The sequence below is a fragment of the Elgaria multicarinata genome, chromosome 10 (genome assembly GCF_023053635.1).
Source record: "Elgaria multicarinata webbii isolate HBS135686 ecotype San Diego chromosome 10, rElgMul1.1.pri, whole genome shotgun sequence".
Taxonomy (NCBI): domain Eukaryota; kingdom Metazoa; phylum Chordata; class Lepidosauria; order Squamata; family Anguidae; genus Elgaria; species Elgaria multicarinata.
This window is the reverse complement of record NC_086180.1, coordinates 58434515-58449906: the sequence shown is the minus strand read 5'-3', so window position 1 is coordinate 58449906 and position 15392 is coordinate 58434515. Positions and strand designations below refer to the sequence as shown.

The window sequence follows — 15392 nt, the reverse complement described above, 5'->3', positions numbered from 1 at the left end:
TCTTCGATTCTAAGATGCCATCGATTGTAAGACGCACACTAATTTCAGTACCACCAACAGAAAAAAAGCTTTGATTCTAAGAAATAATAAATGCACCCGCGATTCTAAGACGCACCCCGTTTTTAGAGATGTTTATATGGGGAAAAAAGTGTGTCTTGGAATCGAAGAAATATGGTAGTAAGATTTTTACAGAAATACTAGGGATGTGAAATGTCTAGTAATAACAACACTGTGGGGGAAATATTTTTTAATCTTCTCTGTAAGATTTTCAGCAGTTATTCCTTCCATTTCTTATTAAAATTATTCATCCAAAGTATCTATTACTAATAAAGATTTTGGGATGCTCCATGTCATGCTCAGGTTCCCAACATGTGAATAGAATCACTGTATCAGAATACGGAAGATAATGTACATTCTTGACTTTTGGATTTTGTTCTACAGAATCCTGTGATGTTGGACTTGTCTTCCTCTACCTTCAGTTCTTCCTACTTCTTCTGGTTTCTAGGATAATTCAGAGGTTTCAGGGAACCTAAAATATGTTACGTATAACTAGGTTTGCTCATAAAATTAATCATCTTTGGTTTAATAAAATTTTAAAAGTACACTTTATTCAGACAATAATTACAAATTTTCTGAGTTCACCTTTTAAAGTTTTCAAATATAATGATAATTTCATGGGCAAACCAAGTTGTACATTAAATAACTTCAGGAACATAAAGGCTGCTGTGTATTCCTAAGCTGCCTTCCTCAACCTCGTGCCCTACAGATGTTTTGGACTACAATGGCCAGCATTCCTGTCCATTGCCCATCCTGCCTGAACTGATAAGAGCTGAAGTATATGGAGGGCATCAAGTTGGAGAAGGCTGTTCTAAAGGAATAACATGACTTAGATTTATAAAGAGTGCTTTAAAAAGTAAGTATTGCTTATTTTTCAATGTTTCTGACATGTTCCATTTCCCCCAAAAAAAACCTGGGGGGGGGGGAGTTTTTTCCCCATGGCTTCAAAACTTTCAGAAATGTTACATCTCTAAGCAATGGTAACATCTCATCAAAGTATTGCTTTCATACACAGCACAAGAGTTCAAAGTGGGCACCGAAGGATTTGAAAGGACTCAGAGGCAAATTTTTCATTGTTGAACTAAGCAGTTTAGCAGTGAAATAAAATGCATATGTGAAAATTCTGTAATAACCTTCCTGGGATGTTTTTCCCCTAAGTTTAGGTAAGGACTATCTGGTCTTAGGGCTGGAGATATGCCTCCATGATCCAGTGGGTTTCTTAAATGCTTACCTATAATTTCAAGGTTTTCAAGTTTTTTGGCCAGTCTATGGTTCTCTAATTGAGCCTGGTTTAATAACATTTCAAGATTTTGTTTATCCTCTGTTTTTCCAAGGAGTTCTTCAGTCAGTCTCTCTTTTTCTCTACGATATGAAGATAACTCCTGAAATAATATAAATATTGCAAAATGTTAGTAATCCTAAGTACAGTAAGGATTAGAAACTAGTTTCTAATTGTAGCAGATACTATTCCATTTATACATGATAGATATACCTAAATTCTAACCACCGTTCAATTAGTTCAAACAGGTGTGTTGAGACTCTTTCAGCCCAAGCGCCAAATTCCATTACAGAGAAGTTTTCAGGGCCTACATTCCAATCATGTGCAGGGCACAAGGGACAGGGCCAAAATTTTCAAAAACACCAGGATATTTTAGCTAAGAATTCTTACTGCCAGTAACTATGCCAGAGAAGAGGCATTTCAGCCTTTTATAATAGGTAAAATCCTGCACAATAGTGGGGAAACCACCAAACAACTGGTCAGGGGAAAGGAGCGTGGCCATCTGAGGAACCCCAAAGGGATGGATTTGGCCCCCAGGCCTAAGATTCTGGACCCCTGAGTTAAAATGACAAAATGTAGCATAATTTATAGTAATAGACTGTCTACAATAATGGGAAAATCTCAAACCATGAAATGTTTAATTCCAGGGTTGGGAATGGTGGAGAATTGCTTTCTCAAATTTTACTTATCTGACACATGTTGAAATCATGGGACTTAAAATTTGCAAGACAAGTCCGCCCTAATTTTATCTTTTATTCTTTGCAGCTTGTATGGTAAACAGCTATCTATGTTAAATGCTGTTTCTGACAAAAAAAAGTGTTCAAACCATCTCATACAATAGCTAAGAACTCACAAACATAAACATTATTTTAGTCAAAACAATTCACAATCAGATTTTTTAGGTATGTATTTACTTAATATATGAGACACCCTAGGGCAACATACATCAAAAAAGACAAACACAATAAAACCTATCACTTAAAAATTAAAAGCAGCATGAAACATTTTAAAAGCAGAAAAATAAATTAAAGTCCAAAGAATGGCAATATGAAAACACAAGTAGCAAGGGTGGGATGTTACTAGAGAATGGATCACAAATGCCAGACCATTCAGCCATGGCTCACTGCTGCAACACTATCATGGGTGTTTTAGTTAAGCCTACAACTGCAACATGTCCTGAATCTGGGGGCATTGCTTTGGAATAAGGAGTTTCAGTACAATTGCAGATCGCTTTCATGTGTTATACATGAAAACCACTACAACAGAGATTAGTGTCAAAAAGTAGTACTGCTCTAAAGATATTACAATGACAACTGATTTGCATTCTTATACTATTAACAGTTAACTCAGTGCATTTACTATAGACAAGAAAACTAAATTGGGTTTATGAGGCAGTGATACTTACTGACTTAAGTCTTGCTATAGTCTCTTCACGATCCTGGATTTCACTGTACTTTTTTTTAATTTCTTCCTATAAATTATAAACAATACTTGTTTAAAATTAAGGGTATTTATAAATAGGACATTATGGTAGGTAAAAATAGCACAAAATTAGTTTCTCATTATTACATTCTAAGAACTTTGCCAATCTAAACAGGTGAAATATATGAAGTCCAATATGGGGCCTAATATAACAACTAACTATTCCAGTTATACTTTTCAATCACATATTTTATGGGGAAAGAAGAAAATGTCAATTTAGAATCTATTATATAGATTTATGTGCATCATAAATGAGCTGTTAAGTGACTGAGCTATGAATCAGGAAGTCCCAGGCTGAAATTCACTAGATGGGGAGGAGATCTAAAGTGCCTGATGGCAATGCAGCAGCAAGTTCCAAATATAATAGTTGGTCTACGTTGCAGGGTTTTACTGCAATACTAATATTAAAACCCGGGGTCATCTCATGAAGCTGTTTAGTAGGACATACCAGGATAGATAAAAGGAAATACTTTTTCATACAGCGCATAGTTAAACTATGGGATTCACTACCACAAGATGTAGTGATGGCCACCAATTTGGATGGCTTTAAAAGGGGGTTGGATAAATTCCTGGAAAAGAAGGCTATCATTGGCTACTAGTTCTGACAGCCACATGCTACCTCCAGTATCAGAGGCAGTAAGCCTATATGCACCAGTTGCTGGGGAACATGGGTGGGAGGGTACTGTTGCACTATGTCCCGGTCAACAGCTGATTAGCTACTGTGCGAACAAAGTGCTGGACAAGATGGACCCTTGGTCTAATCCAGCATGGCACTTATGTACTTATATTGGTATCAGAATGCTAAGCAGACATCCCCACAGGCATTTCAGTAGTTTTAGAGAATGCTTTAAACTAATGCTTTTTGTAGGAAAGTTATTCAGTTCCAAAGTTTCTTGGCTAATTACAGGACAGACCTACTTTCACTATAATGTCCAGAGGTTTTTTATAAACATTTTAACACACACCAAAATATGAAAACCATGTACTAAAATGTGCATTTATATGCAGCGTAAGACAATGCTACACACACACACAAATTAGTTCTATATTAATGATTAGCTTCACTTAATCTATGTGATTAAAACAAATTTTCTTCTGTACAACACGTAGAAATTTAAGATACAAGACAATGTACTTTTAAAATCAATTAGACTCCTGAAACTTTTATATGGAATTAAAACATATTCTTGATGTTCTACCAAGTTACATAATTCCCTTACCTTAGCCTCTCCAATTTCTTTATCTGCAGTCTCAAGCACAATTTCTTTGTGCCTTTCCAACTGTTGGGCCAAGTGATCTATTTCACTCAATTCCTGGCACAGTTCTTCATTTTTATTACTTAAATGAACCACCTCACTAGTCGCATTTTGCCTACTATCCAAAAGATCATGTATGCGCATTTCAAGCTCTTTGTTTGTTTGCTGCAGAAAATCAACCTAAAAATATATTCACACCATACAAAATATTTCAAGTTAATAAATCAGTAGAACCTGATTTACATCTGAATGAAGTTTAGTCATTAGTTCTGAGAACCCTCCATTATTAACAACTGCAGTACTTTCTGTTCTTAGAATATAATAAAAATTAACGTATGAAATCCATGGGTAACAAAAAGCTAATGCCATACATAAATTACCTTAAGCAGTAAGTCATAAATTTAGTTCCCAGAGCTTTGAATTTAGGACGAACATTAATACTTTTCAATAATATTATCACTGTTTTGTTAATGTGCTGGGACAAAGCAAGCATTAAAAGGATAAATACATAAGTGGGCATGATGTTTAGATGCATAGAAGAGGACTGGAAGTGCAGTGAAAGCATTCTTGCTAATTTTGTTAAAGCAGCTCCAACTGCAAGACATGTAATTCAGTTTGTAAAGTAGCTTGTCTCTTTAGCCTCTGCTAAAACAAAGACTACAACAGATGTCTATTCAAATGATTTTGGTGTTGTAGTACCCCTTTTCAGGGGCTGAGGAAAATTTCAAAGGTTTCTGAGTGTACAAACTGAAAGGGAGTAAAGTATATCACCTGCAAATTCAAGTGAGCAATAATTTTTTCATTACTTCTGCTTTTGGCTTCTAGAGATATGGCATCATGAGAGCGACCACCATCCATTGCTAGGAATAAACGCTCAATCTCACTGTCTCGCAGCTCAACCTTTGAAGACAAAATCATTATTTTTAAAATATATCATTGTCAGTGCAAGAAACACTTGGCCCAGGACTTTTGCATTTAGCTCAGGAAGACATGGGACCAGTGTTAGGATCCTATGACTTCTCATGAAACATCCACCTTAGGAGAGACATTTGCCCCAGAAATTTCCCTTGTCCCGTGTGATACACTGATCAGTTGTAAATATCAGAGATGGTGTGGTAGCATAGAGGCTGGGCCCTTTGCAGGTATTACATTCTATTATACAGCATTCTAAGGGCCTTGCAAGTTCATAAATGCCACACACACACACACCAGCCCAGCCCAGCATCGATAAGATCAATGTAGTGAAGGAAATGTTTCTTTTGTAGGAAGACAAAATCTTAATTCCCCTCTCTCCTTTGCATGTGGCAGGGTACTAAAGTAGCTATGGCAGAGCAACCTATTTATCCAGGACATTAAGAATACAGACAATTCCTAGGGGAAATGTTGCTATTAACACAATAATACAAAAACAACTATAGACTAAAGTTCTTTAAAATATTAGTCTACCTGTTTGCTGTAATTTTTCATTCCACGTTCAGCTATTTCTAGCTTCTCCTGCAAATCAGCTACTTCCAGTTGCAGTTCATGAATTCTGAAATATTGTATTTCAGGAATTTTACACTGAATAAAATATTCTCCTCAGAGTTTTCTCATTATTATTTGTTCTATGCCCACTAATGATAACTCAAAAGCCAAGTTACTATCGTGCATTTAGAAGAACATGAAAATAAAATAAGAAAAAACAATAGGATGTTTTAAACCCATAAACGAAGTAAATCAAATCAATAGAATGCTTTATATATCCATAAAATATAGATATGTATACTTTAATCTATTGTTATATGATTGCTAATATGCAATACATAAACAATCTTGGTTTTGTAAATGTATATGCAATATTTTACATTTATTTATTTATTACATTTCTATAGCATCCAATGCCCAAAGCTCTCTGGATGGTTCACAGTATTAGGATCCTCTATAAAAGGATCCTAATAAATAGTCCCCAAGAGGGTCACAGGCTATCCTCTACCAGACTCTCTCATGCCAACCTCCATAAGATTGCTCTGCCTTTTACTTGAACCCAGAAAAACATAAACAGCAATTTGCAAACCGAGTATTAATTTCAAAACATTTTCTACCAGTGCAAGGGGAATAAATGTTAGGGTCGGACACCAATTCTATCTCATACATGTAACAAGATGTTAAAGCATCTCTACTTATAAAGCTGAAAGTATGTAGGTGGGTTTGTATGTCCAATAATGTTTACCCACTTCTAGATGAGTTAGAAACTTGAAAATTGGCATGCTGTTAGGTCTGGCTGTATGAAATTTTGGGTTTTACGTATTTTTAAATAATTTAATAAAAAACATAGGCTTATGCCTACAATTTCCAGCATGCCTTGGGCGGGCCAGATTTACCAGCGTTTAGTGACCATTGTTGAGTGCATGGCCGGGTGGGCACTGCATGCCTTTCACACATTGGTCTTGAGCTAGCAACCCAATTCCACATCAAAGCACCCCCTATACTGTCCTGATATCACTGCTTTCTCAGAATCTGCCTCCAACCTGAAGGGGGAAGCACACACAAGGCCTTGGTGGGAGAGGGAGGGGAGGGGAGGGAGGGAATACACTCTACGCATGCCCAGAAACACGTCTGCTGAGGTGGCACAGCATTTGAAAACAGCTGCCCATAGCATCCCTCCTTTGTCACCAAGGCAACGGGTGCAGGGTTTGTGTTTCTGGCCACATGCCGATGACGTCGTCACCAGTTTGAGAGAGCCTGCAGTAGAGAATGGTGGTGGGCCGGGAGGCTGAGCAGCCAGCACCACAGCAGTGGGAGGCTGAAGGTGGCAATAAGGACGAGCAGGAGCAGCTGGCGAGGGGCTACTGGTTGCTGGGATACCATGGAGGGGTACTCCAGGGCTCTTTCTCTACTGCCCGCCCCTCCTTAAAGATGAATAAGTTGCAGAGTTATTTTTATTTATCAAACAAACGTGAAAAACCATATTCAGGGACCCGAGTAATGCCAGGAATATCAGCTAGTTACCAATAATTCAAGATCTTGAGACACATATCAATCACCTGTTATCAGCCACCTGAAGAAGATCAGCAATATATGGGTCATCTGGCTGAGGAATTGGATAGGCATCAATTCCTGAGGGAGGGACAGGTTGATCTATCTGCATACGCTGACGTCTGAATGGAATATTTCTTTTCCTACCACCTATAAAGATAAATGTATGTAACTTCAAAATCAAGTAGAGCATTATGCGTTCTCATATATATTGAAAACCACAGGTCGGTGCCTAATTATTTGAATGGCAAACTAAAACATATATTTAACGAAAAATTAATTATAAAATTAATTGTGTCAATTAAATGTGTGCTACACTGACATAAAACTATACTAAACTGATGTAAGATCAAGAACATGTATCGATTTTATGATATTACTTTGGAAATAAGAATATTTTCATGCATAAAATAGTGTTATTATGACCTTAACAATTTGCATTTCTTTTAAAATGACCTAAACACATGTACTCAGGAATAAATCCCACTGAACTCAGTGGGACTCTGAATAAACTTTACATATGCTGAATATATAATGTTTGGAAGATGCATACAAAATGGCAAAAGCCAGCAAGGGCCTGAACTTGTTCTACAAAGTTAACTTAGGTTACAATCTTATGCTCCATTATTGAGGGGTTCTTAGCTTAGTTAGTGGGACTTACTAAATAAAGATCTGTAATATTGGGTGAATATTCTGGATCTTGCCCTTTATTTTAACTTGTCAACAGAGGTATCCTTCTATGTTTTGCATACAATGCCATTAGTTAAAGAAAAAAATGGATAATGCCTAAGTCTGAGAGAATGGAGACATATCTTTACTACTCATAAAAAAATTACAAATAGAGCTTTGGCTATGGGGCGGTATATAAATGTAATAAATAATAATAATAATAATAATAATAATAATAATGCTTTATCCTCAACTCATGTCCTAATCCATTAATTATTTACAAGCAACATTGTTGCACAAAACTCACATCGACATGGCAGGCTTCCACATCAATTTGTGGAATACCCTTTGCCAAAGTAAATAACTAACATGTATTTATTTAAGTATTTATACGCCACTTTTAAACTAAATTCAGAACAGCTTACAAGAAAATTCACAGAATATATAAAACTGTCATCTTGGCCCTGTGGGGAAGAAGAAAGAGCAAGGGGACAGGAGCAGGCAGAAGAAACATCATGGCCTGCTCCTGTTGGACTCTTCCCCCACCCCCACAGGGCAAACTGTCATCTTGGCCCTGTGGGGAAGAAGAAAGAGCAAGGGGACAGGAGCAGGCAGAAGAAACATCATGGCCTGCTCCTGTTGGACTCTTCCTCCACCCCACAGGGCAAACTGTCATCTTGGCCCTGTGGGGAAGAAGAAAGAGCAAGGGGACAGGAGCAGGCAGAAGAAACATCATGGCCTGCTCCTGTTGGACTCTCTCTCTCTCTCTCTCTCTCTTCCCCCGCCCCCTCCTGAACTCCTGTTCCTTGTGTGTCATGTCTTTATTAGACTGTAAGTCTGAGGGCAGGGACTGTCTTTTTTGTTAAGTGTAAGCCGCTCCGAGAGCCTTTTTTGGATGAGGAGCGGGGTATAAATATGATAAATAAATAAATATTATTATTATTATTTTATTTATTTATATAGCACCATCAATGTACATGGTGCTGTACAGAGTAAAACAGTAAATAGCAATAAATAAATAAATATAACACACAGTTCAAAGAAACAGTCTATATTATTAAAATAAATTTCATACAATAAAACCAACAAGATAATGCACTTCAGCATAAAAACAGGGAAACAGAATCTCAAAGCTCAGCTAATTAAAAAGGTCTCAACAGCTTGTCTTAAACCAAGGAGCCAACTGAACCTCTGTAGTGAGTTCCATAAACTGGGTGCTGCAAGAGATATTCACTCAGTTGCTTTGTGTGCATGCTGGCTCGGTCTGATACATCAATCCCAGCGACAGATGCGTAAATCCCACTAAAATCAAAGATACCTGAGTAACTATAAGCGGGTGCAGGACCTAGTAAGCGATGTAGCAGCAGGTTGGAATGATTATCATGTAATCTGATGCTTTACCTGGTGTCTGAACTACTGCTTGGAGATTTTTCTCTTGCAGCTGTTGGATCTTGTCAATCTTAGCTTTGTTTTCTTTGTCTAACGATCTAATTTTATGTACATACTGGTTATTCAGAAATTTCATATCTGCATTCTCATGTTCAACTTTCCTCAATGTAGCTTTCAAATCTTCAAGTAGGAAAAAAAAATTCAACAGTATTTTTCATTTCTATTTTAATTGCACAAGGCCAGAAATTAGGACCAGTTAAAATAATATTTCTTTCTATGTAGAAGAACAAATATATAAACACTGGGAACCTCAATTTGCCTATGCATGTGTGTTTTTAGTTGTTTATCTCTTTAAAATATAATGGATTTAAAATACATTACACCTCCAGAATCATTGCGCTACAGTAACTCACTTGTAATTTAAAGTGATGTGGCAAAACACACGCACATTCGCAGTATAAACTGAGATGAAATCTGGGAGATCATATTCAAGTAAATGTAATATTGTTTGAGCTACCCTTATGAATAAGCAAATTAGTTCTCTATTCTCTCCCTTTACTAAACTACAGCTTCTCAGGGCTAACATTTCCATGTTATGGTTTAAGATCTAGTCCAAAAGTCCAGAGGTTGAGTTTATGGCACAACAAATGAGATTTTGGCTCCAAACCCTGAATTCTGCAACCTCCATAAATTATGCAGATTAATAGTTTGCCATAGAAAGATCGCAAAGCGCTAGTTATGGGAAAGCTAAGGAGCTATATTAACATAAGCACGGTCTCCTTGAGCCATAAATCATGGAGTCCTCTTGGGCTTGAGATTTCATTATGTAGTAGCTAGTTCTTAGTCGGCAGACCTGGGGAATAAACACAATTCTAACTACAGCTTTTTAAAATCTTGACAGGTCATAAACCACCAATCTGGTGGTCAAGAGTTCCTAAACAAATGGCACACAATAGCAAGGAAACTGTTAAGTTTCAATCAAGACATTTTTATTATCAGGGACCAAGCAGAGAGAGAGAGAGAGAGAGCTAGTTTTACTCCTATAGTCCAAGTGCAAATTCTCATTCAAGTAGAACTTTGAAAAATTATTACTTGTATGTTTTTGTGTGTTTTTAACTGGATCAAACCATATAAAGACATTTAAAGATAAACAGAAAATATAATACAAAAATAAAGGGGAAAGCAATTTTATTTCTTTTACAAAAGTAGAGAAGTTCTCCAAATTACTCTGTAATACTTTGTACATGTAAAATGCAATAACATGTTTAGATCCATGGGGCAGTATCTAAGCCTGGCAGCAGGACCCACTGTTAGCACAAAAGGGAACTAGCGGCTCTCGAAGCACCCCCAAAATAGCAGAAATGCTAGTTTCCAGAATAGGGTAAAAGGAAGCTCTGCTGATCTGTCCTGATCCAAAAACAAGCGTTTCCGCTTGTTTCTGGGCTTTCCTTTAGAACCGCCAATTTTCTGTTGAGTGAGAGGTGGATCCCACTTGCACAATGGATTGAGTAGGTGTGCAGCAGCAGTACTGGATACTGCCCAGGGTTAGTGTTAAGCAAAACTTGATGCTGCAAGTCAGGCTTGCAAATTACCTGGTGCAAATTACCGGGACTAAATCAGTCCCCCATCTTTCCAGAAAATTTTCAGTGACAGTCTAGCCTTTTAAAAAGAGAAGGACTAAATTGCCCATGTTGAATTCTGGACTGAGTTTTTGGTACCCATGTGTGAATCACTGACCTGTACTTCCACTTTTTTTTTTCTTCTGGCAAGTGGCTCCAGAACTCCACAACAAAGTAAAATGCCACCGCCCGTTCTTCTCCCCATAAACTTGAAACTTGGGAAGAAGGCAGAGGGAATTGCTGCTAACCTCTGATGTTAGGCATAATGTCAAGAGAAAGGATTTGCGGGGTTACTGGCAACCACAAATTTGTGGCCTCCAGGCTAAGAGACAACAAAACGTTAAAGTTTTTTTTTTGTATTACCTTTGACCCGCTGCTCCAATTGCTCTTTCAGTTTCAGAACTTCTAGATGTAATTCATTATTTTCACGGGTGAGCCTAGCATTTTCTTCTCGATAAGGTTCCAAAACAACATCATAGTTACTGTATTCTTTTTCAATTTTCCCAGCAGATAGCTTAGCACTCCGGAGGCTTTCAGTTGTATGAACAAGGTCACTGAAATCCAAGGGCAGCAAATTAACTATTTTGAGAGATGAATCCTGTAACGCCAGAAACTAGTTTCCTATAAATACCCTGCTTCAATCACCCCAGAGCAGATGTCCACAGATGTTGGCTTGCCTCATTAGCCAGCCACAGTTTGTAGTCACTACTGATCCCTCTCCTTTCTGAATTTCTCTATGTATACAAAGGGAAACAGTCTTTCGTATCAAATTCAGCTTTGAACCAGGCAGAAGCAGAGTTGGAATAACACTCCCACCCCTCTTGGAGAGGGGGGTAGTAACTCATATCTTGCTGAACTAAGGTTACCACCTGATGAATCATAGCTAGGGCCAGCATTCTTGACCAGGAGGAGGGCTTTCTCCACTGTGGCACCCCGGCTGTGGAATGAGCTCCCCAGAGAGGTCCGCCTGGCACCTACACTGTACTCCTGTCAGTGAAGACCTTTTTATTCTCTCAGTATTTTAACAACTCATTTTAACTTACACTTAAATTTTTACTGTTTTTATTCTGTATTTTAATCTTAGATCAACTTCTGCTGCATGGTTTTATCCTGGTTGTACTTTTTATACTGAATTTTGTATTTGTTTTTAGATTGTGGGTTGTTTTATTATGCTCTTCATGGTTTTCGTTTTTGTGAACTGCCCAGAGAGCTTCAACTATTGGGCAGTATAAATAAAGCAGCTTTGTGGAGGTCTGGTCCAGAAATTTTTCAGATTAGATTCTCAAAGACTCCAGTCTTCAATGAGATTAATAAGGAAGAGCAATTTTCACTGAAAGACAAATTTCCTAGAATGTGTAGCTTCAAAGGAAAATGTGTTCTAGTGGGCACTCTCTACTTATGCAGACCTGCCAGTGCCCCACATGAGCTGAATTTACACTTCTGGAGTCTCCTACAATGCTCAGGGGTTTCATGGCAGATATACAAAAGTTGCTGTCCAAACAAAGTCAACAAAGAGAGGGCACCCTCCTCAAGGAAGGAAGTTTGAAAAGCACTGCTCTGGGAAGTTAAATCAATTGGTAAATATATTATTTCCCTGCACTTTAAAAATGATTATTAACCATCTTAAACTTTTAGGGGAAAGGTTTTACTAAAATCAATGGTGTTAAAGAGCTTGCAGGGGTGGGGGGAGCCATACAGCATCTCCTTTTCCAAGATATTGCTCAGGTATAAATGGGATGTCTTACAAGACATCCCATTTATACATGAGCAATATCTTCCTTTCCATAATGAATATTAGTAATAATAACAAGAACAGTATATATAAGGTCTTCATCTGGCTGATTAATTAGCTCAAGTTAAGTCCTGGTGCATTTGACTAGTACATTTCACTGGCTAATACATTTTCCTAGATTCTTTTTTGTCATAGAAATATCAGAGTTCTAGAATGTTAGAATTTTTCTAAGTATTGCACTCAGCCTTCCATTCCAAAGCACTGAGTTTGTCTTAGACATCCTTTTAAAAGCATAACTTAGGGTGCAATCCTATGCGAGTTTTTACAGAAATGAGTTCTACATCTCCCAGCAACCTCGATCCATAATTTTGACAAAGCCATTTAAAATATTCCACAAAAAGTCCAAATTTTCACTAATGTCATAACATTTTATCCAATCTCATATGAACACAGGGAGGCTTGGAAGATGGCAACAAGAGAGAGGGCCCTCTCTGTGGTGGCACCCCAATTCTGGAATGATCTCCCCAACGAGGCCCACCTGGTGCCAACATTGCTAACTTTTCGGCGCCAAGTCAAGACCTTTCTTTTTCCTCAGGCATTTAGCAATATGAGATGAGCTTCACTGATCCCGGATTATTTTTTTTAAGTTTCGCTGAAAGCTTAAAGTCGTATATAGTTGTTTTTAGATGTATGTTTTGCACATGGTGCATATTTTTATGATTTTAAATTTTGTATATCATTTTTAATTGTTTTAAACTTATGAAAACTGCCCAGAGAGCTTCGGCTATGGGGTGGTATAGAAATGTTAATAATAATAATAACAACAACAATAATAATGACCAACAGTTCCCATTATTATTTCTTGTTCTTTTATTTGCTATTTCTTTTTGTTTGACTACCTAAAAAGTTTTTCCACCAAAGGCAAACTCTCCACTCCCAGTGGTTGTCGATATCCAAGCTGATCCAACCGCTTCCTTAGATTAATGAACTTTCGCTCCGCAGCTGTACTCATTATGAAGATATTTGTAAATATTACTTTCCGTTAAATATGGGGATCTGCAAATAATTTAAAAACATATTCATTTGTTTACGATATTTATATACCGTTTCATATCTAAAATAGGTTCCAGAGGGGTGCACACAGGTATAAAGAGTAAAAAGATTTTAAAAAGCAAATTAAAATTGTTCAATTTAAAACAAAGAACCAGTAAAAAAGTGGGTAATCAGTTGAGTTGAGTCTTCTCGAAATAGAGTTGTTTTCAGGAGGTGCCAGAAGCAGCCTACTGTTAGCACCTGCCTGACCTCCAGGGGCAGGGAGTTCCAAAGAGAAGGGGTGACCACACTAAAGGCTCTTCTCCCGGAGCCTATTTCCTGGACTCAGGATCCACTTACCCACAGGGTGACATATACAAAGATATACGTGAGTATGCACCATAACAAACACATGCAGGAACAAGCTCCTTGCTTTCTACCACTTGGTCAAGATTTTGGTACAGGAGTGTGGTATTCTGACATCTCAGACATTACTTGTTACCCAGGAAGAGGCGACATGGGCGGGTGTAGCTGCAAACGGGAAACTCCCCGACATATCAGGTCCCAAACACCTGACATGACCAAGTTCCTAAATAATATACAGACAGGTCATCACATCAGTGGCAGCTAGGCAAACATAATCCAGTGGTAAGTATAAACTCAATTCACACTAGCAACTTCTACGTACAAGGAGAGGAGACTGTACACATTAATCAGGAAAAATCAGGAAATATTCCCAAACCAGTTACCATAAAATAGGTTGAAGACCCAGGTTCAAATCCCTACTTATCCATTAAGCTTACTGGGAGACTTTGGGCTAGTCACAACCTAGATTAACCTTCCTCACAAGGTTGCTGTGAGGATAAAACTGGAGAGGAAGCACACAATGTATGCCACCCTGAGCTCCATGAAGTAGACAGATGTATTTATTTTAAAGTAATACATACATACACAACTGTCCATATAGCAATGCTTGCTAAGATTACTCTTTCAAAACTAAGAGGAAAAAACATCTTTTGAACATGGTAATAGGAAGGAAGCACGGGAAGTATTGGGGGGTGGGGGGGAGACGAAGTTCAGGAACCCCTTCAGCGGAATGAGCAAAGGAGGGCTGCTTTACCACGTCTTAATGCGAAGTAATACACATCACCATGTGTGTTACTTCGCATTGAGGGTATCCAACTGCACTATTGATGGGTGAGGAAGGAAAAAACAAAGCTGGCCTGAGGCTGTCTAATGAATTGGTCGCAGAGGCACAAGAAGGCTGGGATGGGGGTAAGAACGGGGGCCCGGGGGGGGGGCTAAACGAGGGGGTGGGTGGTACCTTCGATAACAAAACAAACGCTGAAGTGGCGACTAGGGACGGGCCTGGACAGCGTCACGAGAGAATGAAGCCAAGCTCGGCGCAGCATGTGGCAGCAGAGGGCGAAGGCAGCGACGCCGCGGGAAGCTCGTCGCCCCCCGAACGCGACCCGCTCGCGAGGCCCAGGAAGGCCCGACAGCCAAGCGCTACTTCCTTCGGAATGACGTCATCGCTCTACTGTCATCCCCATCGCCATGGAAACGCGCCTTCACGGCCTCAAATCTCGGCCTCTCTCTCAGGCGGGGAGGTCGTTAACCGTAACGGGCTATTCCTATCATCATGACTACCACTCACCGGAGACGGGAACGGGTCTACTCTACCTGCCTCTGCCGCTTCCCACAACAAAACCTAGAAAGCGAACGGATGGGCCTAGCGAGCCGTTTGAAAATGGCGCGCGGAGCGTCGGCTACTTCCGCTCAGCGTCGCCCCAGCAACCGTTCAAACGCGCGAGCGTTCGGAACCAACTGACGGGCCAAGCCCCCTCGCGTCTCTACAGCGC

The 15392-nt window shown here is 38.8% G+C and overlaps 1 protein-coding gene across 1 annotated transcript in view; it reads right to left on the bottom strand.

Annotated features, from left to right (window-relative positions):
* Window positions 1-14951, bottom strand: part of CEP135 (centrosomal protein 135) — a 37615-nt gene extending 22664 nt beyond the window's left edge. Inside the window, exons 1-10 of the mRNA XM_063135800.1 lie at window positions 14855-14951; window positions 13398-13554; window positions 11130-11320; window positions 9160-9327; window positions 7098-7239; window positions 5521-5605; window positions 4846-4974; window positions 4039-4254; window positions 2742-2807; window positions 1289-1439 (exon numbers count right to left, since the gene is read on the bottom strand). Of these exons, the coding sequence (XP_062991870.1) occupies window positions 1289-1439; window positions 2742-2807; window positions 4039-4254; window positions 4846-4974; window positions 5521-5605; window positions 7098-7239; window positions 9160-9327; window positions 11130-11320; window positions 13398-13510 (1261 nt within the window). The 5' untranslated portion in view covers window positions 13511-13554; window positions 14855-14951. The remainder of the gene's footprint in view (window positions 1-1288; window positions 1440-2741; window positions 2808-4038; window positions 4255-4845; window positions 4975-5520; window positions 5606-7097; window positions 7240-9159; window positions 9328-11129; window positions 11321-13397; window positions 13555-14854) is intronic.
* Window positions 14952-15392: the final 441 nt, after the last annotated feature.